This window comes from Vanessa atalanta, chromosome 3, assembly GCF_905147765.1.
Source record: "Vanessa atalanta chromosome 3, ilVanAtal1.2, whole genome shotgun sequence".
NCBI classification, from domain to species: domain Eukaryota; kingdom Metazoa; phylum Arthropoda; class Insecta; order Lepidoptera; family Nymphalidae; genus Vanessa; species Vanessa atalanta.
The window spans coordinates 7,052,587-7,078,467 of NC_061873.1; the positions used below are offsets into that span (position 1 = coordinate 7,052,587).

General features: G+C 34.4%; 1 protein-coding gene across 2 annotated transcripts; it reads left to right on the forward strand.

The window, feature by feature from the left end:
- Positions 1 to 315: 315 nt before the first annotated feature.
- Positions 316 to 25,058, forward strand: LOC125077028 (serine-protein kinase ATM). Of its 2 annotated transcripts, XM_047688808.1 has the most exons (35): positions 317 to 690; positions 1,057 to 1,153; positions 2,323 to 2,487; positions 3,286 to 3,515; positions 3,602 to 3,700; positions 3,775 to 4,011; positions 4,285 to 4,415; positions 4,679 to 4,909; positions 5,284 to 6,389; positions 7,029 to 7,447; positions 7,860 to 8,318; positions 13,301 to 13,618; positions 13,697 to 14,265; positions 15,309 to 15,480; positions 15,556 to 15,796; positions 15,883 to 16,121; positions 17,177 to 17,445; positions 17,899 to 18,082; positions 18,430 to 18,715; positions 18,794 to 19,261; positions 19,335 to 19,536; positions 19,921 to 20,086; positions 20,626 to 20,732; positions 20,861 to 20,995; positions 21,106 to 21,338; positions 21,426 to 21,650; positions 21,919 to 22,080; positions 22,199 to 22,305; positions 22,384 to 22,500; positions 23,093 to 23,194; positions 23,522 to 23,709; positions 23,791 to 23,897; positions 24,235 to 24,349; positions 24,440 to 24,576; positions 24,840 to 25,058. In XM_047688808.1, the coding sequence occupies exons 1-35, from the start codon at positions 490 to 492 to the stop codon at positions 25,016 to 25,018; spliced, it is 8,403 nt and encodes a 2,800-aa protein (XP_047544764.1). In that variant the 5' UTR covers positions 317 to 489; the 3' UTR covers positions 25,019 to 25,058. The 2 variants fall into 2 exon arrangements, with proteins under 2 accessions (XP_047544765.1, XP_047544764.1); XM_047688809.1 differs by lacking the exon at positions 20,861 to 20,995 and having other exon boundaries at positions 316 to 690.
- Positions 25,059 to 25,881: the final 823 nt, after the last annotated feature.

Genomic DNA, 25,881 nt, shown 5'->3' on the forward strand with positions numbered 1-25,881 from the left:
CTGTATGTAGGTAACTAACCTGGTGATATTTAGACATTAACAGCAGTATATTTTCCAATCAAAATTAAGGTGTCAAAAAAAAGTTTCGAAATAGACAATAATAATAATTTTTTTGAACCCTCAACTTGTCTATGATCAAAGTTAACATTATTTTCAAACTTCAAAAGTTTGCTAATGACATTTTTCTCGAAATTTGTAAATCTAAACGGAAAGTTCAATTTAGATGTGTAATTAAAAAAACTAATTGTTTTTTTTTGGTCTAATATACTCCTGCTGCCTAATTAATTGATTATGTATACTAAATTTATTGAGAAATAAAACATAAAACAGGTTCTAATATTAGTTAAGAGATATAATGATATACTCATTAAAAATATGTGTTTTTACATAAAAACCATTTTGTATAAAAAATATTATTTTAGTATTACAATGGACTAAAATTTTAAGTTTAAAAAATTGTATAAAATACAAAAAGAAAGTTTTTCAAATATGTCCTTAGAAGAATCTATTAAGGAAACATGTTCAAATTTAACAAGTATTCGAGCAACAGAAAGAAAAAAGAGTGCAGAAAAGTTAAAAGATTTTCTAACAAGAAATGCTGTACCTTCGTTACTCACTACTAACACTTTGAAGAAATCGGGCTTTACATGGAACCATGTTTTTGCTGAAATTAATGATTATATTATGAAGGTACGTATTATAGAACAAAGGCAGTATATATTTAAGTCACTATTGAATTAAGGTTTTCTATTCTATAAAGTTAACAAATTTAAATTGCTAAATAAAACTTGTTTGTAATATGTTTTAAGCTTATTTTAGACTTACAGTATATCCAAATAATTTTAGTTACAAATGTCGTAATCTTATGTTAGTATTGCATAATTTAAAAGAACATTATTTGCGTTTCATAATTAATTTTCAAAGCAAATATTATAAAATTGAATAAAATTGTTTCTTAGATAAACACAAAAATTATTTACAATATCAATAAGTTATTAGTATTTATTAATAAGGTGAGAGTTACAAAAACATTATGTATTATTTAAATATTTACAGGAAACTGAAAAATTTGAAAGTGCAAAAAATTTTCAAACCGTAACTGCACCGCTTTGCACAAGTTTATTGCATTTGTGTGTGTCAGGTGCTAACAAAGGTGTGTATTTATTCATTTGTGATGTATGAACTTATTACTCATTATCGTAACTCAAAATGTGTCAACATATTTATGTGTGGATTATAACTTTAGCTGACTAGTCTACTAACCCTTTAGTCGGATGTACAATGGCCGACTTGTCGACAGAGTAATCAGCCTCTTGATTTTTGCTTTGCACAGGTCCATTTGACCTTTTTTGTGTAAAAAGTGTTATTTTTTATTAAAGTGAATGAGATTTATGATAAATAAAATAAAGCCTATGAGCTTAAAGGAATTAATCACTTCAAAAATAAAGTCGGGATCCTTATGGATTTTGTTAGACCAATTGGAAAATGATAATTTATCATAAATTCATTTGATTGTAATAAAAATAATAACTGTGATAAAATAATATAGTTCCTCCTATAGTGAAGCCAGTTAGTCTGCACTATGTGCCGAATATTCGCTGATTAGTCGCCGACTACGAAAGCTACCGGATAGTCATCTTTACATATTTATCATTGATATATAGATTTAACAACAGTTAGAAGTACTAATTTACAAAATTTACATAAACCTACAACAAAATAAACATCTGTGTCATTCTGAGACACTCCTAAGTCTAAGTTGGTCTCGCAGGAATTTCATCTTAGGATATTCAAGTATGTCTTGTAGCTTAAATTGTGCTTTGACAAATCAAGCATTAAGGACAGTTCATTTGTCAGGGATGACTAAGTTCTCATTGGATAATACAATCTACAGTTTAATAATTTACTTCAATTGATGTATTATAGTCTATAAATAGTTAAATAATAGTGAAAAAAATTAGTGAACCTTTAGTTGTGTATGTGTTGTGTAACATCTGACGTCTCTTTGTAATAAGTAACATTAACATTATATGCTCTAGAAAAACGGGAAGACACCATTTGACGGCCAACTCTAGTATGGCGTGCGCTCATTGGTCAAATCAAATAGCCCTTAAAAATATTCCGTCCCTTTTAACAAAATTAATCCAGCAGATTGCAGGAAGCAAATGCAAATCGAAATGAATGAAATATTCACCATGCTACCTGGATACAGATGTGGAAGATTTTTCTTCCGACAGATGCAAGATTTTTTTTTCCTGGTGTCTGTGTATGTTATAAATAAATATTTATAATGTGATATAATTTCATTTTTATGATTTTTAGGTCATGCATATATTAAATGTGAAAAAATTACTGAAGCTTGTTTAAACATACTAAATGATAGCCGCTTGACGAGAGCAATTGGGGATGCCTATTTAAACTTACTATACAAATATATATTTCCAAATGATTATTACCCAGGATTTATTTCACCGGCAGCTTGGGAAAGTAAGTTTAGGCTTTTAATAGTAAAAATAATAATAATCAGTTAATCTATGAAATAAGTCTTAAAAGTAATCTCAATAAAGATAATGTACCACCATAATTAGTGAGATAAAATGTAACGATTTGATCATTGTTATATTAGCAGTATTTGATCAATTGCTTATATATATAATTATATTAGTAGAATAGACCCACCTCATCTCTATTGGTTTGTGTCGTTAGAACCTAGAAGGCAAGAAGTGATTCACAATTTAGGCTATTTGACAATGCGAAAAATAAAGTGTCATTTATTGTAATCAGTATATATTATGAGTTTAAAAATTATTATTTATCAACGAAAGTTGAAAATCATAATCAATTTATTCAAATATCCATAAATAAAATTGCATTTCTTTAAACGTTTGTCCCGTGACTCAAAACGCTCCTGATTGGTCGGGTTTATGATGACGTCACTTGCTTTTTAACCTTGTTTGCTTACTGTATGTGGATTATATGTGAAACAGATTACAATACAGGCAAGTGACGTCACCGATTGCAGCGCCACATTGTCAAAGTAGCGTTTTCGCTCGCTATTTAAATATGGAATTTTTAATTTGATATTTTTTAGCAAATATGTACTAGAATTATAAAAAACAACTTTTACTGTGTTCCTTAACCTCTACTAAATAATATAAAATGGATTTTAAAAATCAGTCAAGTAGCCTATTCCGTAACGAGACAAACATCTCACTAACAAAGCATGAGAAGGCGGAACAAATTATGGTACATACAGTTTAATGTGAAAAGTAATCTTGTTTTAAGGTTTGCTAGAGGTTTGTTTAACGGCATGTAATACAAATAATTCACAATTAGATAATTTAATTAAGATAAGATTATTGTGGTTTGTCATGAAAACTGCGACCAGCTGTTGTCAGTTTGCTAATACACTGCGAGACGCTTTGTCCAAACTGAAGAAATGTTGCCTTACAATGTTAAATGATAAGAAAGTTCAAGAGTTTGTATTGGAAATTGTTATATTGTTACTAGATAAGGTAAATTTGCAAATAATTTATTGATTTGTATTTATTATGTATTATATAGTTATTGTGATAACTAAAATATTTTATTTTCTTTTTAGTTAGCTTTAGAAAGTCGTATAACGATGTGTGAATTCAGTGAAATGATTTTACCAAAGATATTTAAATGTTACGAACATAGTATGGAACAGAAAAAGAAGGTATAAACATGATATACTCTTACCAACTAGTTCCGAAGTTCTAGTCTATAAATGTATTGTACTCTTTGTTTTAGTCTCTATTCTTCAAAATGTTACAAACGACAATAGTTATTCATCATCCGTTAGGAAAAACGCAACATGTGAATGGTTCACTGGCATACAACTGGAGTGTATGGAACAAACATTTGTACAGTATCATGGAGATTATATGCCTCGAAGTAAATTACATTCAGAAGACACGGAAGAATAATGATAATGTATTTATACATTGTGATTATTTTTATTATACAGCAGCATCGGTTTTCTATCAGGTATATACATTTTTTTTGTATATATAATACAAGTTGTAAAAGAAGTACAGAGAGGGAAGTTTCTAGAGAGACACCATTAAGTCACACTATTCACGCTGACTTTTAATATATATATTAAGGCGGACCGTTAATCAGGCCACCTGTAGGTACGTAAAATTAAAGGTTTAGTAAATAGTTTACTTCCTTAGTTTAGTAAATATTATTTCGAAAAGAGTACTATTGTGTACCGTGATGCTGTTATGAGGGTCATTTATTTGTAACTTATTTTGGTAGATATTTAACATAGCTGAGGAGGATAAAGACGAGGGAGCTGAAAATTCTGCTAAAAAACTAAAATTATCATTCAACAAGAATAAATCGTTTGCCGATCTGGTGGAAGAGCTGCGGCTGAACAGTTCTCCATGGTAATTGGTTTTTATCAATTTTTTTTTCTGCAAACAAATTTGGACGACTAATTAGACTCATTTCAAAAAAAATTTCATAAAATTAATCAATCATCCCACATTAGTATGTGGGATGATTGATTAATTTACATGTTCTTTTAAAATCAATAAGAGATATTCATTTTTACAATGATTTTTACCCGCATTGTAACCCGCAGTCGTACGCACTGCGTGTGATTTATTATGATTTGAGATAAAAATGTAGCTCGTTCACTTAATCACAGGATTGGAATTATATTGATGTATGTCAAGAAATTCGATTATGCAATTTCGAGCGAAGAGTATTTGCTGCTGCTGAGGACTCTAGAGAGTATAGTCTCAGCCAATAGAGATGTGAATTGGGAGTGTTTTGAGAATCTTACCTGTTTAGTAATTAAGAATTTAATATCAAGTCCGGAAAACGAACATCAAGATAATCATGAAGTGTACCTAACCTTGTGGAATACTTGCATCAGGTAACACGAATTTATATTTAATGTCTGTTTATTGCACATTTCAAATGTTTGTTTCCGAATCCGTAAAAGTGAGCTTGTTTTATTTTGTGCTAAATTAGTGTTACAATGTTTAAATTGTGACACCTCCCTGTTTTGAGAGAAATTCTCATTCATATAATTACGACAACTATCACTTTTTTTTAAAAGATGCAAGGCATGTATTTTTAGAAATTACTAATCCCTCCTTTAATTTAGCGTTTAGTTCGCTTCAGGTTAGGATTCAGGATTCGACCTGGTCGTACTTTCGCATCGCTGAACAAAACAATGTATGGCTTGCTAATATTCGTTGGCTTATAAACATTGATTTGTATTTTTATAAATTATATTTATTTTAGAAATGCCACGGTAGCGAATGCAGCACATACGGTTATGCACACAATTATCCAAGTAATTTTAAGCTCAGTGCCATTGAAACATCAACATATCCAGCCCTTACTGATGTTATACCTCGAGAAGGGGATGCCGGTGAATGATTGTAGCTTGAAGACATTAAATATTTGTTTTCATAAATTTTATAGAAAATGTTGTAACCTAGATGTAAGAAAAAGATGTTTTACGTGGCTCACTTATGAAGATATGGCTACTCTTGACAGTAGGATACTTAAAGAATTTTTAATAAGGCTCATTTGCAATGAAAATTTACCGATTAAACAGAATCGTGATAATGAAACACAGTTTGATGTGTACGATTGCATATTCTCGAATATAGAAAAAGGTATATTATATAGTGAATTTGAATACGACATCGTAAGATCTCCTGTAGTTACTGCCTCAGAAACAGAGGAGATTTTTGAAATAAACCACGAAATCTATAATATGATACTTGTTTACTTAGAACAAGCTATGTCAAAGAGTCTTCAAAAACTTATAAATGGTGACGTAAAATGTATCGAGTTTGTGAAACACGTGAATCTGATGATCGCTTTCATCGACTCGTTATTAGTTCGCAATTTGAAGACAAGCAGCGAAATCCAAGACATGTCACTGTATTCAATATTAAAAAATGCCTTGATACATATGTATGGAGCTTTGACACAAACGCTGAAATCTGAAGTACAAATTCGAGACAAAATCATGCTTTTAAAATATGTGCAAGATATTTTGCAAAAAAATTATAATACTGTACTAAATAAGGAAATTCGTAAACATATCGAGGAAGAGTGTTTTCACGCAATTAATGATATCGTAAAGAAAGATGTTACCTGTGAAGATAGCGATTCGTATTACGAGAGTGACGTAGAATATTCCGTGATAGGTTTGAAACAAAACTGTGTATACTTACTCGCGACATATTGTAGAAAGCAGAGTATCTACACAGATGACATAACCAAGCTCATTCTTGATCGGGACTTGTATAATTTCACGTCAAACTTTGAAGTAGATTGTGCGCTCCGATGTATCCATATACTTAATGACATCACAGTTGAACGTCCGCCTTTAGGTAAATGTGATATATTCCCATGTCATTGCGATCCGTTAAATAGGAAGAAGCTAAGCACCGATGAAAGATACCTTAATAGTATTCCTTTCATAACGAGTTTACAAGCTATTTTTTTAATTTTTCCTACGATTTCATATTTTTTCATTTAGTTAACGCTTTTTATAATTTTAATAACTGGATTTAAAATCCAAATATTCTTATGTAATCTTTTTTTTGCCACTATTTATACGTCCATTTGACGGATCCTAAATTAATATTATGTATATATGTATTTAATTTAAATAAGTAATAAATGGTAAATAAAAGAATACAGCAGTGGTAGATATACTTTATTTCGTTAAAAATATTTTTGTTTGATCCAAATTAGATGTAGCTATAGTGCATTATTGATTACAAAAATATATTTAATAGATTAATTATTTTCTTGAGTCTTGTCTATCAAGACTAGTGTACATGTGCAAGAGATGTAATATCTTGTCTTTATCATCGATGAAATGGAGTGACTTGAATTACTTGCTTATTGTCGTAGAGTAGTTGACCGTATCCTCTTAGGGTTTTCCACTAATATCATCTGCCATTAAAAAAATATATGTCTTAAAAAAATACTTGGAACGTCATGTATTGTATTTTCTTTTTCAGAGTTAATATTTAATTTGATGCAGGATATGTGTAAAGACTTATTTAGAAAGCCTAAAGCGACACGCGGCTTGCTTCAAGCTCTTGATCGAATGCTCGAACAGATTTGGTCTCAAAACGACGATATGATGCGACAGAATTGTCTTATTATGATAAAAGGATATCTTCACAGATGTATGAAAATGCCCCCCGACGTGGCTGCTATAGTGTACAAATGTGTGGCGAAAATACTCAATTTTAATAAGAATATCAATATCGATGTGCACAGCTCTTTTAAACAGGCTTTAAATGAAAAAATCATTGAAAACAATCACTGTATTCGGTTGTATTGCTGCCATCTCTTAACGCTTACGTCTGAAAACATTCATGACCGAGATATACAAAGCTTGGCAGACAGTCTAATGGATATATTCGTAATAAATGTAAGTATTATCACTTTAAATAATTCTAAAAAAAAAACAGAGAGGCAATGGTAGTTGAAATCCTGTAATTTCGATGGTTATGCTGGGAAGTATAACGTTAAAAACACGCACACACATAAAACTACTAAGTATGTACAATCAAAATATAGCATGAGACATTCTTAAACTCTTATTATTGTTTTCAACAATTAACGAAGGCGTCGTATAGTCCAGTGGATAGAGTAGGTGACATTAAAGCATTTGTCGTGGGGTTTTAAATACATCTCTCTGTGGGAAAGCATCGTAAAGAGATTGTCAGAAGAAATTCTGATGTATGTGTATTCACCAAACCGCAGGGGCCTCCTTACTTTAGTCTCCAATTCCAATTTTATATAGAGAAATCCTGTTAATGTACAATTGAATGAAATTTCAGGTATCAGACAATAACGATTCTGTCTTGAAAGACGAAACAATGAACAGAACGATAACAGTTCTACAATGTTTCTACGTTCTGGCGACGACAAGCAGATCATACGTACACGATATTATAATTAAAGTGCTGTTATTTCAAAATGAAAAAGTAATGGACAAAAGTATCGTGAAGAAAATGTTAAATTTGCTGACTCGAAACGTTACATCCAGTGACATTGATGTGTACATGAATACAAACATCTTGCGCGTCTTGCATTGCTGGTGTAAAAGAAATAAAACCTTTGATACATTGCCATTGTATTTATTCGGTTTTGAGAGATTCGATGATTTTGTCGAAAAACATATGAGATGGCTCGTGTCTACCGATATATTGTGGCAACATAACGGCCTAGTGGGAAATAGCGATGTTTTTAAACAGTTGAAGATTCGAAGCAAAAAATCGGAAGAAGATATGATCGAGGTTTGTACCGTAAAATATATATTATTTGTTCCGTCATCGATATCCGGAATCCATGTTGAGTTTAGTCTCTGTTTTTCAAGTGTTCCGGCGTTGTTTACCCCCCTGCTTCCGGCCACCAACGCCCTCTAGATTAGTTTCGCTCTTTGTCCGCAGAGAGTTTTGGTGGTCACATTTATAGTTTTATTTCTTCATTATAGCGTCGTTTTTCAAAGTGTTCAGACGTGTTTCCTAATACTACCTACTTTTTGAATATAAAGTAGATTAATACTTTCGAATACAGTTTTGTGTTAAATTTGTAAAAGTAAAAGTAGAATAGGAATCCCCTTGCTTTTACAATGAATAATAACGAGGAAGAAGTAGTGGTTCGACGAGCTGAGAAGAGACAAAGGAATGACAGTGAGGCTTCGGATACATCATCAAGTTCGAGTAGCGTGGAACGAGAAAGGTCTGATGAATCAGAAGGTAGGCAATCTGAACCAAGACCAAGGAAGCGGGCGCGATCGGTGAGTCAGTTGCAATTTGAAATTTTGTCACAACAAGTAGCGTTCTTAACGAGTTTGATAACGCAGTCTCATAAAGAAGTGAATGCTAGTAATATTAATGAGTCATCCTCGAAAGCCGTACCTTTTTCAAACGATAATATGGTCGAGGGAATCAATTTACAACTACCCGCCAATGTTTGTGTAGAAAAGGCTCAGTTAAATATTTCGGATTACGCGACGGTAGTTAAAGATCCAATTTTTCCAAAATCAAAAGAAAGTTATTTGAAAAGGTTAGAAGAGTTACAAAGATTTCAGTCGGAAGAATGGAGTTCAATTAGGTTTGCAGAAGTACAGAAAAAGTACCTTACTTCTCCGGGCTTTGTAGAACTCAGTGTTAATGACGAACTAAAACGTTATTTACCGTCTACTAGTGAACACATTCGTTTAGACTTAATGGAACGTTCTTTTGCGGCAATCACTCACGCGCTTTTAGTTCAGAAAGATGAATTACGCAATACTTTACAATGCCTTATTAATTGGTCAACTGAAAAGGAAACAGTATTGACGGCCACAACCCTTTTTGAGAAGGTAGAAGATTTATTTTGTAAAGATTCGAATTTTATGAAAACAAGTGACGACATATTACAAATAGTATGCGGTAGAAGAGCGGATTTAATTCAGTTACGTAGAGATTCGATTCTTAAACAAATTTCTGATGAATACATTAGTGCTATTTTAGAAAGGGTACCCCCTAATTCAATTAACTTATTTGACAGTAACTCGCTTAATAGTTACATGCAAAAAGTAGGGGGGGCTGAGAAACTTTATCAAAATATGGGCCCAGCAAATTCAATGCAAAATCAAAACTACGATGCGGGTCGTCCCAGTACTAGCAGTGGATACAGAGGTAATTTGTCTAATTATAAGCACAAGGAAAGTTCCTTTCGAGGTTCCCGAGGCCCTCAGGGAAAAGCTAAATCTAGCAACCGAAAAGGAACTAAAGGTAAGAAATCCAGTGCGAGACCTGCAGGATATCCAAAAGGCAAGACATCTCGTTCCCGCTCTCCCGTTAAAAACAAAACTCGACGTGCATGACTACAAACGCTTTCAAGGTGGGTGTCTTATGCGATATTGACATATTTGGAAAGATCTAGGAGCTCCACGCCACATCTGCAAACTTCTAGGCGGTATTCACATTCCTTTCATAATGAAACCGCCTCTGGTATATCCAAGCCAAATAACAATGTCCAGTTTTGCAACAAAGATATCTCCAGTAATGTCACAACAAATCAAAAGCATGATAGACAACCAGATTCTCGAAAAAGTAGAAGTCTCTCCCAGCTACCTGTCCAACTTTTTTCTAATACCAAAACAAGATGGATCGGTACGTCCAATCTTCAACCTGAAAAGATTGAACAATTTCGTGAAAGTCGGAAATTTTCGGCTATTCAGTCATTTCCGGATACCGTCTTTCCTACAAAGCAAGGACTGGATGGTGAAATTAGATTTGAGCCAGGCTTATTTTCATCTGCCAATCGCGCCTCAACATCGCAGATTTCTCAGAATGAGCTACGAAGGGTCGCTTTATCAAATGACGTGTCTACCTTTTGGTTTATCATCAGCGCCCAAGACATTCGCGATGGTCACAAATTGGATAGCGGAGTATCTAAGAAGCAACAAAATACGATGTGTTGTTTACCTAGACGACTTCCTGCTGGCCAGCCAATCCTACGAGCAGCTTCAGCATCAGGTAACATTTACAATATGCCTGCTGCAGCATCTAGGATGGACGATCAACTTCGACAAATCTGTTCTGGTTCCGACACAACACCTAGAATTTCTAGGTGTTACTTGGGATACACGGAACAATTCCAAATCCCTGTCGGAACCAAAGTGCCGGACGCTACGCATGGCATTACAAAAACAGATGTCGAAAGGCAGTTGGTCCCTCAGACAGGCCCAGTCCCTAATGGGGAGACTCAACTTTGCCTCCTTCGTTGTTCCCAGAGGGCGAATTCATTGTCGAACCATACAATACCACAGTCGACATTTTCCGAAAAGTCACCCTCACTATCAGGTGATGATTCCGAAACCAGTTCTTATCGAAATGGAATGGTGGATGAAGATGGCAACCAGCACATTACCGATACATTCGAAACCCATCACACATCTACTCACGACGGATGCATCCGATATAGGTTGGGGAGCCCAACTAGGACACATGAAGTTAGCAGGTCAGTGGACAACAGCTCAGCTATCCTGGCATGTGAACTGCAAGGAGTTATATGCGGTCCACGCAGCGGTATATCACGAACGACGATTGCTGAAAAATGCTCACATATTACTTCAGTCGGACAATCGTACTGTTGTAGCATACATAAACAAGGAAGGTGGAACGCGATCAAAAAACCTTCTGAAGTTAACCAGACAACTCCTAGTTCTATTGGACCAATTAAATGTACATCTGACTGCACAATATCTCCCAGGCCGATACAATACCGAAGTAGACGCATTGTCACGCAGAAGAACAGCCCCAGAATGGCATCTCCTAGAACCAGCGACGAAAGTCATATTCAAAATGTGGGGGACGCCGGTGGTGGATCTGTTTGCATCAGAGACAGCTCATGTCGTAGCCAGGTATGTAGCATTAGATCCAGACGAAAAAGCCCTAACTCGCAATGCTTTTCTGCATCGCTGGAACTACAGCCTAGGCTGGCTATTTCCACCGCCAAATCTGATACCGCAGGTGCTGTCTCATCTGAACTCTGCCCAAGGTCAGTACATATTAATAGTTCCGAAATGGAACAAACCTTTTTGGACTGCAGACCTACAACAGCGAGCTCTTCAACAACCGTTCCTGATACCAGATCTGTCGCGAGTCTTAATAGACACAAAAACTGGCCGTCATCCGCCAGAGATGAGGAACATACTCTTGGAAGCATGGTTGATTCGAGGTGGGTAGATTTAATTCAAGATTGGTCTGAGGAAGAAAAATCATTATTACTAACGAGCTGGAGGAAATCAACCATACGTACTTACATACCGGCTTGGAACAAATGGAAAAAGTGGTGTATAGATCAATCAGTTGATTTTAAAGATCCACACCCGTCATCTGTAGCTCGCTATCTAGCATATCTCCATAATAATCAAAGGTTAGCATATCGAACAATTCTCGTTCATAAATCGGCCATATCTACCTTTACAAAGACTAGTGAACAAAATATATCATCTAATTTCCTAGTAAAGCAAATTTTAAAAGCAATTTCTACAAAAAATTTAAAATCACCAAAACCTCCAATTTGGAATCCCAGAGTACTTTTAAAGTTTTTAAAGAATCAGAGTCCCGATGAAGAAAATTTCTTTCATGTTTCGAAACGCACAGCCATCTTGCTTCTTCTTGCTTCGGGTCGAAGAGTGCATGATCTAACATTATTAAGATGTGATTCAGAGCATCTAATAGATGAAGGTAATTTTATTATTATGTGGCCAGCTTTTGGTTCCAAGACAGATTCCGCTATTCATAGACAATCTGGCTGGAAAGTGATACAGCATCCCGAGAAGAACTTAAATATAGTATATTGGATTCGTCGATTATTGGAAATATCACAGGAAAGGCGTAATGAAGGTAAATTCTTAGAATTATTTATTACACCTCGAAGGCAATGTAAACCAGCGTCGAGGACAATTATTGGAGGATGGATCAAAAGTGTACTTCGGGAAGCTGGGATTGAAGCGACTCCTGGCTCGGTACGTTCAGCTGTCTCATCATTAAATTGGTTAGAAAACTATTCAATTGATCAAATTCTAGCTACTGGTAATTGGAAACAGGAACATACTTTTAGAAATTATTACCAAAGACAGATAAGAAGTTCTGATAATATTGATTTAAATAAAGAATTATCATTGTCACAATATTTTGAGGCAGTATAGAATTTTTACGTTGATTTAATCAATAATTTAATCAAATATGATATGTAGTTAAGTATAAAAGGATTTTACTTGAATTAATTCAGAAGTAATGATTGTTTTGTATCACAACAAATTACAACACATTATAGCATCAATAGTATAATTATATACGGTACCAGGAGAAAACAAACACATCACTCAACATGGATTCCGGATATCGATGACGGAACAAATAATAGAGAGTTTTACCTACCAATAAAACTTACCTATTATTTTTCCTGAGATATCCGGAATCCAAATAATTCCTACCTGGTACATACGCTTATAATGAAGAAATAAAACTATAAATGTGACCACCAAAACTCTCTGCGGACAAAGAGCGAAACTAATCTAGAGGGCGTTGGTGGCCGGAAGCAGGGGGGTAAACAACGCCGGAACACTTGAAAAACAGAGACTAAACTCAACATGGATTCCGGATATCTCAGGAAAAATAATAGGTAAGTTTTATTGGTAGGTAAAACTCTCTATTTTAACATTTTTATACCTAAAACTTTTTTTTTTAAAACAAACTAATTTTGAATGTTGTTTCAGATGTGCTTCTGCAATATAATTTTACTATGCTTACCTCATATAGTTATCGATAAGTATAAGCTGGTAAATGAAAAGCATTTCAGTATCAAAACAACGGAGCACGCAAATATAATGTTTCATTCGACGAGGCACATATTGAAAAACGAGAGGTGGAGCAATCTCTTTGTGGAAAACTTGGGAGAGTTACTGCTTATAATGGTAATGCATATAAGCGATCACGCCGGAGCCGCCGAACTGTTTCAAGTGCCCTTTGTTTGCAAACCTGATACCTATACATATTCTAAACGTGTATTTTCCGCAATTCTCAATTTTTTTGGGGTAAGTTTTAAAAACTTAATTACTAGAGTAGAGAGTTACAAAAATATCCAATATTAAAATTTTTATTTTTTATTTTAGGAACTAATAGATGGAAACATAATGCAATACTTATGCGAGAATCAGCCATTAGTCATCCTTAATATTCTCTTCAAACTTTGGGATAATGTGTTACGTGAGAAAGTTTTCGACTTTAAAGTACTGATTTTTCATGCGTATCTGTCGTTTGTAGACCATATACCATTAGGCTATTCGTCCGATGCAATATTGTGCAACTTTTTATGTACAAGCGTCGCTCATGCTATCAAAGATTCAGAGAGTAAGGAGGAAGTTAAAATATTTGTCAAAGGACTGAAAATTATAATTGTTAAAATGTTAACTCAGACACCATTCAAAGTTGAAAACATCCAACGGTCAACACTGTCGAAAATTGTTTCAATTTTGAATATAAAAATCGACAATGGATACACAGAATGTAAATCTTTACTGGAATATATAACGACTGACTTGAAACAGAAATTAGCTGAAAGCGTGGATATTGTCGACTATATAAACCTGATGTCTGATGGGGTCGAAATTGCTACGAGTACTTCAAAACTTATGTTCTTGAATGAACTCGAAACGTATACATTGAGTTTATCAAATGCAAGGTATGTTTAACATTTCAAATCAGTCTAGTGTAGTAGCCCGAATATTGGAATATGTTCTCCATTTTTTACCATTTAGAAATACGGTGTGTAAATATGTTAAAGATAATTTGTGGCATAGTTACTTTAAAGAAGTTTTAATGATGTAATATATAGTTATATATCATAATAACAATCCATACTAATTACTATCAATTTATCATACTAAAACATAGACTGTAAGCGCGACTGTTTATCAATGCATACATAGTAAATAGGTTATACTATACGGCGCACTCGCACTGCCTGCGTGTACACCGACGCACGCGCACGTTTCTCCTGTGTATAGATAAGGGTAAAGTGTAAACTACCCTGAATGAGACGCTTTTGAAATAATTAAGCGATACAAGTAAATTACGCAGACCTTATCAAATAAATTCAAAAGTATCTCAGCTGTTATTGTTTTATTTTTGAGATTTCGTCTTTATTCACGATCCACCTGTGGCGGGGGGAATTCAGTAAAGCTGTCTGCTCATTTAATTTAGCTCCTCTCAATAATATATTGTAAAATTATTTGTAAGTTTTCAAATGTAGCATACATTATACAAGTCGCTATAAATATATATTATATTTAGCATACAGAAGTGAAATAGATTAAAAAAAGTCAAGAATTTAAATTACGTTAAACAATTTACTAACAAACCAAAAATAGTTCTAACTTCGAATTTATCTTAGCATAAATAAAATCACCCAATCATCCATATTGAAGTAAACTACTTACTCAGTTGAGCTTACAAATCCAAATAAAAACCAATGAACAATTTTAACAAATTACAAGTCGCGCCAATATCGACCTTACTGTCTGCGCCCAAAAAGAAAAAGTAATGACGGTTTAATTCGGTTTCGCGCGCTTTTATTTATTTTTATTTGTTCTAACCAATTGGACGGATAAAGGAATCTCCTAAATATATATTCAATAATAAATATTTGAGATTTTATATGTAAATGTTTTGTTTATTTATTATTATTATTTATTAACTTTAAACACATGATTATGTTATTTTCAGCCAGAGCTCATTGTGTAAAATGTGTCAATTTTTAAAACGCAATAAAGGATTTATTAAAGAACTATATACAGACTTAAACGTGAAAGGATTCTCAGAAGATTGTGAAACAAGTGTGTTACACAAGGTCATTTATGCATTGACCAATCTGCTGAAATATGAAACTGATGAGAAGGTGATTTGTCTCTTCCGATTTATAGACATGTGGTCATACTATTGATAATATTAAATATATTGAGATCGTTTACAGATACTTGTAGGAGCATGTAATTGCTTAGCAGAAGTCGGCGCTTACGACATGAAAACTCTCGTAACTGTACCGCCTGCGGATACTACGAGAGTCAGGGACTTAAATCCTAAACATTACATCGCAATTTTAGTTTTGAAATCTCTATCTGAGCATCTTTTTGATGAAGATCCAACAGTTAGCAATAAAGTCACAAAAGCCCTTAACCATCTCTTGAAGTTTCGCGATGGAAGAGCAGCCTTAGGTATAAATATGTTAACATTTCTATCGATTTTATTAGTTTTTTATATTTACGAAAATATTATAATTAAAAAAAATATTTCACTGCAGATATGGTGACTATCGATACGGCAATATTGAAATCCCTAGTTTCGACTGAATGCGAAATTCGTGCCGAATATAAAATCGATAATAATAAATTTGATAAATACAATGAATTTGAATATTGGATACCTTTCAAGGATGAAACGCACACGCAATGGATCACTCGGATAACCTTGGCTTTGTTGGATACAATTGCATCCTCTACTAATTACATAAATTCTCTAAGTGCAGTTTGTGCAGTCAAGGTAATACAATTGTATTAAATGTATGTAGTAACGTATATAGGTATACTATAACCTGTATGTATATGTATATTGTCATGTTCGAAATTTAAAATAAGAAAAATAAAACCCCTAAGAAATCCTTTCAAAATGCTGATAGGAATTTTAGATCTCTGTTACGAGATTAGATTACATATATTTAATATGAATACATTGTAAGAAAATTTATTAAAATATAAATTGTATAACTCGATCGCTTTTTTGGCGTAAGAACAAAATAACGGAAAACGGTTACTATCTACTCGACCCTTGCGTCTCTTTCTCTAATTTTACATTGTGTTTTGAATTATGGAAATCATCCTAAGTGCTATTCCGCTGCTAATTCTCGTCCTTTTAGACTCACCGGGTCGGGCTGTGTATCGTCTACTTTTATACTTACATAACTAACTCCTCTTCCTATTCCATCTTTTATTACTAATTTCGGAAAAAAATGCACCATTAATTATTAAAATGCAATATCTTATATAGTGTTACTGCTAACGTTAGTTAGTCTGTTATATTGACGATACGTTGACGAATATTCTGTATTATTTATTACAAAGGTCGCCATCCTATTTATTTATTTATTATAGTATTCGGTACAGAGAATTAATACATATAGATAAATGTAAAATTAAATATTGACTTATCTTTTTAATTTCCCATGTTGTTGTATCTTAGAGTCAGCTATAACATTTAAAAAAAATTAAACCGAAGGTTCTTTATTCACGCTATTCCAATGCGGGTTGGTGGATACAAATGTGGATGATTTTTTAACCACTCATGCAGGTTATTTCGTAATGTTTTTTCTCGTAGAGTACAAGTTAAGCACATGAAACTCAGTGATTCTTGCCCGGATTTGAATCCGCAATCCTCGGTTGAGATTGATAATTTTTATCCACTCCTGTATAATCAATATAAATAAAAATTACTGTATTATACGGATAGACATAACATACAATACATAAAGCGTAATTATATGTCGAATAAAGTACAACAATATTTAATTTTAACTTAAATTTATTATTATTAATTTTTAGCCTGAAATTTGCCGAAAAGTTATGCCAGCTATATTCGGCTTGATCATTTATAGTTCGACGGATATCCATGCGAATATTTTCACAGAACAATTGAATCAAGTTTTCAAATACATATGGGACTTGACCCACGATGCTAATTTGGACAGTACTGTAGACGGCAATGTTCCCAAAAAGTCGACTAAACTGGACAACGATCACAAGATTATCGTTCATTATTTATTAGACGTTGTAAATTTTGTACGTATACAGAAGAATCATTATAAAAAAAGGTATGTTTTGATGAACGTATTATAAAATAATAATGTAAGGAGTGTGTTCAGATGTATTTGCTATTTACAAATAATATGTATATTTTGTCTTAGGAATTTTAATTTGACTGCAGTTGAGAATATGAAGCAAAGATTTACTTATAAACATTTGACAACATACAGTAACACATCTGAACACCTATAATATTAAACATTATATATGTATATTTTTAACAAAACAAAATTATTTTATTGATAATACAATATATATATAGTAAAGCCTTTATTACAAGGAATATAATAACAACATTAAATGTATAAAAGAGTATAAGGAATGTTATTACCACCTTCTTAGGCAATCGTGCAAATATATCGCTTACTATCAGGCAGACGTCGGCAACTTTATATAGTTAAATATATAAGGAAAAATATTTGCCACGATGCTGCTACCTTCAAGTAACGCGTGTGTGGCAGCGGGCGGGCGCGCGGCGCGGGCGCGCCGACACACCTGCGCCTGCAGTGCGCGCGCGTGGCGTGGGCGGCGGCGCAGGCGGGCCGCCACTGGGCCGCGCTGTACTACGGCGAGCTGTGCGCCGCCGACGACGCCGACGACGCCGACCGACCCGAGCTGGATATCGTCCGCAAAATATTTAGAAAAGTACGTTGGCATTGTGATAATTCGTCTGTCTAAAGTGATGATGACGGTTGAATAGAGGTGATGCCTATTTACTATGTTTTACTGTAATACTATATGCTTAAACATGGTAGTGGAGCCTTGTGCGAGGCCTTCCGCATAAGAATTACCATCTAATCGCCCATTCAAACGTAATTATTTGGTATTGTTGTTTTACGTTTTCAAGGATGAGAATGTGTCAGTTGAATTAAACGGGTACTCTGTTCATAATAATAAAACAATGAGCATTAATGTTATGTGATACAGGGGACAGGTGAAGAGTTAAATATACTTCATCGACGAGGATATCAAACGACATCGTTCGGTTTCAGTGCTACGTTTCGATCGGGGAAATGGATGCCATAGACGGGTGCGGCACCGCGCACCTGACGAGCGACGAGGAGGCGCGCGCGCACCTGCTGCACTCGGGGCAGTTCGCGGACGCGCTGCTGCTGCACGACATCGCGCTGTCGCGCGCGCGCGGCGCCCGCCTGGCGCACGGCGCCGTCACGGCGCTGCACCGCTCGGGCATGCACCACCTCGCCCTGCAGTACATCCTCTCCTATCCCGAGAACGACGCACTCGACGACGTCAAGTACGATTGCCTCTCTTATCTGGGTGAGTGGATGACTCGTCGTCTTGAGCTTCAGAAAACATACTTTGCGCCTTTTTTTAGATTTGCGTTCTGCTTTTCAGGCGATTGGAGTGACTTTGTCGATACCGCTGAACTTGAGGAGAAATCGAAGAAGAATTGTGTTCAAGATTCGATTATAAAAGCTATGCGATATTCGTGTCTCAAAGACTGTCTCAATGTGCAGACTACCGCTGAAGTCAGTCATAAGCTTCAGATACCACTAAATAGAGCTAAATTGGCAGTAGCGAGGCAATGTCGGAGCCTGAACATGAAAAACTGTCAAAATGTTTACAAAACAGTCGCAAATTTACACTTATTCCGCGATATTGAGACTTATTTTTCAGTAAGATGTGACAAAAAACCAGTGTCAGAACTCATCGATGAGTGGAAAGTCGACTACATTCCTATTTTTAATGATTTCAAGCATTTGGAAGCAATTATATCTCAAAGAAGTTTAATACTAGAACACATTGCAAAAGTTGATTCAATAAACTTTTCGAATATAAACGAGCTACAGCTGCAATATGCTGGTAAGGAAGCCCATTTTGTAAATAAAATACCTCATTTATTATAAAATAAATTATTAAATGGTTTTGTTTTCAGAATTGGGGCTATCGAATCATAGAATACAGATGGCACAGCGTCTCGTAGCAACGGTAAAGAATCTTGAGGCGTCAAAGAGGGTCGTACTTTTAGATAGTCAGATATCTTGGGCTAAAGGTCACACCGATATAGCCCTTTCGTTGCTTCACAGTATTGTGGCAAAAGAACCCGATGACCTGAAACTTTCTGCAATGTCTTTAAGGTTAATAATATCATATCGCTGGTCTCGCATTCGTATTTTTTTATAACATGAATTGGTGGACGTGCAAATGGGCCACCATAGACATTGACCCCGTTAGAAAACAACCATTCCTTTCACCGCCACTACGCCACCAATCTTAGAATAAAGATATTACGTCACTCGTGCTTGTAGTAACACTGGCTCAATCACCCTTCAAACCGGAACATAAAATTACTAAGTATTGGTTGCTAGGCTTAGAGAAATTCATACTACCGAGTTAAAAGCTTTATCCATGTCCATCTTGTGTATGTGTTCATCTTGCTTTGCACTCATTGACACTCATACCTAACACTGTTCATGTATATATCTTAAGCTACAATAATCAAATTACTTTTATTCAAATAGGCAGTATGGTCTTTGGATGGCAGAGTCTAAACGTGACACAGGACGCGACATTATACACAAATACTTGGAAGAGAGTCTTAAGACTTTAAGTGGCAACGATGACGTTGATACGCGCTTAAAAGTCTATTATGATATTGCGAAATTTGCAGACGCTGAATATAAACAGGTATTATTGTTTAATTATAAAGAAACATAATTTAAAATCACTTACGATTTACACTTATTTTTTCCCCTTACATACATATATATTACGCAATAGATATGAAACTCTTTTTGAGTCAGCTACATTGTATTTAAAGAGCTGAGATGGCCTAGGGGTTAAAACGCTTGCATCATATAACCTATGATTTCGAGTTCAAACCCAGGCAAGCACCACTGAATTTTCATGTGCTTAATTTGTGTTTATAATTCATCTCGTACTCGGCGGTGAAGGAAAACATCGTTGTAACTTGCATGTGTCTAATTTCAACGAAATTCTGCCACATGTGTATTCCACCAACCCGCATTAGAGTAGCGTGGTGGAATATGCTCCAAACCTTCTCCTCAAAGAGAAAGGAGGCCTTAGCACAGCAGTGGGAAATTAACTGGCTGTTGATGTAATGTAACGTAACATTGTATTTTAATATGTTATGTAAAGTAACGAAAATTCAACCTTGAAATTTAACTCTCATCGAACCCAAAAGTTATTAAAAGTAACATTTATAGGTCGTTTCATACATGAATTCGTCGGTATACGAAAATAAAATAAAATGTATAGAGAGTATGAAAGGAAACGCCGCATCGTTGAAGTTCTCCCAGCAATCACATGCTAGGTAATGTTTTTCTAATTTCTTAATTTTAATGATTTATTCTAAAATAAGTTAGATATAAGTTTTGATCTGAAGAAACATATTTAGAACTGTAAAAAGTTAATTAAATAATAAAACAACCTAATTTGCAGAAATAATGAAAACATTGAAGAAAAAGCGGTTATTCGAGCCAAATACCGCGTTAATAACGTTTTTGGAGAACTGGACGAAGCGGAAATTGCTAATACAAAAGCTGAAAAAGAAAGCTTTTTACAATTAGCAATGAGGTAACACATATTGAATAATCTTAGTCATCATCATCGTTCATGCCAATGTATATTTTAATCCATTGAGACGAATAGAATTATATTCGACTCGGTCCATATTTTTGTTCCAGATATTATCTTCTGTCTTTAAAACAATGCGACGACAACAATCTGTCCGTATTTCGAGTCATTTCTCTCTGGCTAGACAACCCCAGCGTCAATTTCGACGACGAGGAACACGGCAGCTTCGGAAGACTTCTTCATGCGATACCATCCTGGAAGTTCATCAGTGTCCTACCGCAGCTGGCCCCGCGGATATCCAACGATAATACCGTCTTCGCCGAGCATTTGCGACAAATTATGAGTACGTGTAATTCAGAATTAATTGTATTTAAAACAAAGTATATAGTCGCCGTGTTTGGCCACTTAATCTCGAATAACGGTTTCTCAGAGAGGTGCGCAACCGACCATCCCCACCACACGCTCCCGCTGCTGTTCAGCTTGAAGAACTCGGACAAGGACCTGTGCGGCGGCGAGGCGGGCGAGGCCAGCGGGGCGGGCGAGGCGCGCGAGGCGGGCGAGGCGCGCGTGCGAGCGGCGGGCGCGCTGGTGCGGCAGCTGGCGGGGCTGCGGCCGCTGGCGCACGTCGTGGCGCAGATGGAAGACCTCTGCGACGGTACTGCCTTACATGATGGTTTTCTAATATTCTATTGTCCTCAAAAAATATTGAATCATAGTTCACCTCTTATTGCTGTAAATTTACAAATGTAATATTTGGTAAGCTCTAGAATTTCCTATATTTTCATGTCTTCTATACGTGTTTTAATTTATTTTTCTTTGCAATATTAAACAGTCCTAACAAAAAATTGTATTACCATAGATCATAGTAACTAACCAGATAGAGAGAGTAAATAAATATCGATTTGCTTTGAATTACCTTTCAGCTATAATAAGTTTTGCTTACTGCGTGCCGGTTTCTAAGGATCTCAAACCGCAAGCTGTACCGAAAGTTGAAGCTATCGCGAAACTTCGTGATCTGAATGCAATTCCTATACCCACTGATACCATTCCTGTTCGAAAAGACTGCGACTATAAGTGTTTGAACTGTAAGTTAAAAATTGCAAAAATTGTTCTCTAGAATAATTATCATATCAAGATAATTGTATTTTTTTTTTAACATTCAACTATTTCCCCCAATAATTAATATTTTGATCATTGTTTCAGCAATAATATCGTTTGGGAATGTTTACGAATTAGTAGGAGGTATTAATAGTCCTAAAAAGATCTCTTGCTTAAGTTCCGACGGTAAAAAGAGAATTCTTCTAATAAAGGTAAAATTTTATAAATGTATAAAAACAAATCGTTCAATTCCCGTTCACAAATATATAATATATATATTTGGTTGACAGGGCAAGGACGACTTACGACAAGATGCAGTTATGCAGCAAGTATTTAACATCGTTAATACGTTACTGGAAAAAAGTCCAGACACTAAACGAAACAAACTTTTAATACGCACATATAAGGTAACTTCATGGTGGTATATAGCGTTACTCCGGGTAAAACCACAATTCTCGTAATTTGATACAGCATTCATCACGTATTGTAATGCTTAACGCTTTTATATATTGACAAGTCTTATTAGTAATGACAATATCTATATTTAAAATAATCTTAAAATTAAATAAATTAATGAATATACAAACCTCTAATGATATTTTAAGATATTGTTTTAATGACCAAATTTATTGCAAGATGGAAATGTAGATTATTAAAATCTGATTTAAAACATTATAAATATTTGCAAATATTAACCAGGTTATGATTTAATATATGTTAATCTTGTTTTTCTTATTACAATTGAACATGAAGAATAGAAATAAAGCTTTTATAATTAACATCTATAAATTGACTGTGGTGCCCATACTTAGAATCTAAGCAATGATGATTTATTAAGAGCAACAAAAAGCGTTTGTTATTTGAACAAACGCTGAACTCCTGATAGCATTTTTACCACCATTCCACGCGGTCATGATTTGTACAGTAACTATTTTTAATCATTATTTATATATAGTTAAGGACTCTATGATAAATTTTAGACAAACGTTTGATTTTCAGGTAGTTCCCATGTCGAAACGATCAGGAGTGTTGCAGTGGTGTGAGGGGACAATGCCTATGGGAGCGTATCTGGTCAACGCACACACAAAATACCGACCTCAAGTATTTATTCAGCATATTTCATATTACTAATGTTAAAAGAAATAATCGGTGTGGTGCTTGAATTATAAAATTAGATTAAAAATTGCTTATATATTAATGTTATTATAGAACTTTGGACTCATACATTATTTATACAAATTAATATAATAAATGTAACATTTATTGCCTGACCACAATAGGTCAGTAATTTTATTGTGGCATAACGCACACGTATTTCCTAACTGATTCTATTTTTATATATTTTTTTCTGACTTGGACTCTATATTGCTGAAATAAATATTTTGTACATCTACGAATATATTCGAATATTGTTTAAATTGATTTCAGGATATAACACCATCGGCTGCTCGCACGAAACTTAAGGATTGTCAAGAACAAAGAAAATCCAATAAACATAAGTTGCAAGTTTTTAAAGATATACTTAAAGTGTTCAAACCAGTTTATCATAATTTCTTTACCGAACACTATCTCGATCCTGTTACTTGGTACGAACGCCGACTTGCATACACCAGAAGGTGACCTTTATTTTAAATATTAATAGTATAACTGTATGTAAACTCGTTGGTTTGTTTTCAATAATGTTTAATATGTTTTAGTGTGGCTACATCCTCCATGGTTGGATATATTATGGGGCTGGGTGATAGACATGTTCAAAATATTTTAATTGACACTACAACGGCAGAACTAATACATATTGATTTTGGTAAGTATAACAGTAAATTATTTTTAAGTGATATATCAAGTATATGTACATACATCACTAATATATCCATATTAATTTAAGTTGATGCTTTTGAGATTATTAAATATATAAATGATATAAATAAAAAGGAAATATTGTGTATACTTAGATTTGTTACAATCATTACATAGATTAAAAAATCGTGCTGGCAGTTTGCTTAATATACTAAGATTTTACTTTTATTTAAATAATTTTCATAAAACTTATGAAAGTATTATGAAGAATTAATTGAAATCTAAATAAATAATAGTTTATACGATATTACTCTGATGGTAAAAAAAAAATATTATTGTTTAAGGCATAGCATTCGATCAAGGCAAAACATTGCCAACACCAGAAACTGTGCCATTCCGTTTGACACAAGACATAGTTGCCGGTTTTGGATCAAGCGGTGTTGAGGGGATATTTAGGAGGTATGTTTCTTTCTTGTTTTGATAAAATATTTGCAACAATACTAAGTTTGATTTCGAGCAAGATATATCTTTGGTATAAATTTCAAACAGGTGTTGTGAAAAGACTCTACATTTACTTCGAGATAATCAGGAAACTCTACTGACTATATTGGAGGTTTTGCTGTGCGATCCTCTGTATCTATGGATTATTCCTTCAAGTCCAACGAACGACGCAAAATCGAGCCCACGTAAAATCATTTTCTTATTAATTCCCTAGGATATATATATTTTTTATTTTTAAAATAGCTAAATAGTCAAAGATAAAACAGTTTAACGTCTTATTCAAACAAAAGTTTGTAAATAAAAGTAGACAAAATTCATGTAAATTAATTTATGTTTTCCTTGATGATTATTTAAAGAAATCGATTATAGTTTGAGTCGAACATAAGGTGTAATAACTCGATTTAAGAAATAGTGAAGAGTTAGTGATGGTAATTGTGCATTGATGTAGCGTGCGGCGCCGGGCTGGCGGCGCGCGCGCTGCTGGCCGTGAGCTGCAAGCTGTGCGGCGCGGAGGGCGGCGCGGCGGGCGGCGTGTCGGTGGCGGGCCACGTGGCGCGCCTGCTGCGCAGCGCCGCCGACCCCGCCAACCTGTGCCAGCTGTTTCATGGTTGGCAGCCCTATCTGTAACCGCTGAACCGCTGCTGTCTATCTCTTTGTCTTCATGAAAACACTATTAATAAACTTTTATTTCGTATTGAATATTTTTATTTATAGTAACCATAATTATCCTTAACATATTTGATTTTTATGAATTCAGGCCGCGGATATGCTAACATGCAGTCAAACATGTCCTTTCGTCCAAGCGGTGGGGCACGTACATTTCATCGTTTAACAGCTACAGATGAGTTACACAGAATGGCAAAATATTAAAAATAACAAATCATTCTGATGTTTTTTTTTTTTTGTAAAAATTGGATAATCACTATAATTATCACCGGTTAGTAATAGTCCAGGATCCATGATCCATTTTTGCAGTTGATTACTATCAAACTAATTTTTCGTGAGTAGCTTCATAATGATGAGACATAATATAGTAGAACACTGATAATTTTAGAGGTTGCTAATGTGATGTCGTAAATATTTTTTGCACTTTCACTGCAAAACCCTGGCTGATAGATCAAAATAATATACTACAGTATAGTACACCTTAAAAAGGTTTATACAAAAGTCCGGAGTGGTATATGTGCCACCTCTTAGGGTTAACCCATAATAACCAATTTTTATTTTTTATTTTTACAAATTATAAATAATCTTATATTGGATAATAAAAAAAAACAACCAAATTATAAAATGTAAAAGTTTATGTAATTGGATCAATGGATCCAATTAAATCGGCTGATTTTCTTGTCCTTACTTTTGAAAATAATGACTATTTATCTAACTTGATACGGAGCGAAAGAATATTACAGTTAATTTCGCACTACAACATTTTACGATATTATGCTTTGTAGCCCGTACGATCTTAAAACCTAATCAAATGGAGACTAGAG

What these genes read in the sequence shown, in the direction of transcription:
- LOC125077028 (XM_047688808.1), top strand. Translation starts at nt 490, where the DNA reads ATGTCCTTAGAAGAATCTATTAAGGAAACATGTTCAAATTTAACAAGT. An exon ending in CGGAAGAAGATATGATCGAG is followed by an intron (nt 8,319 to 13,300) that starts GTTTGTACCGTA and finishes ATGTTGTTTCAG; the next exon opens with ATGTGCTTCTGCAATATAAT. An exon ending in TTTTTACAATTAGCAATGAG is followed by an intron (nt 20,996 to 21,105) that starts GTAACACATATT and finishes TTTTTGTTCCAG; the next exon opens with ATATTATCTTCTGTCTTTAA.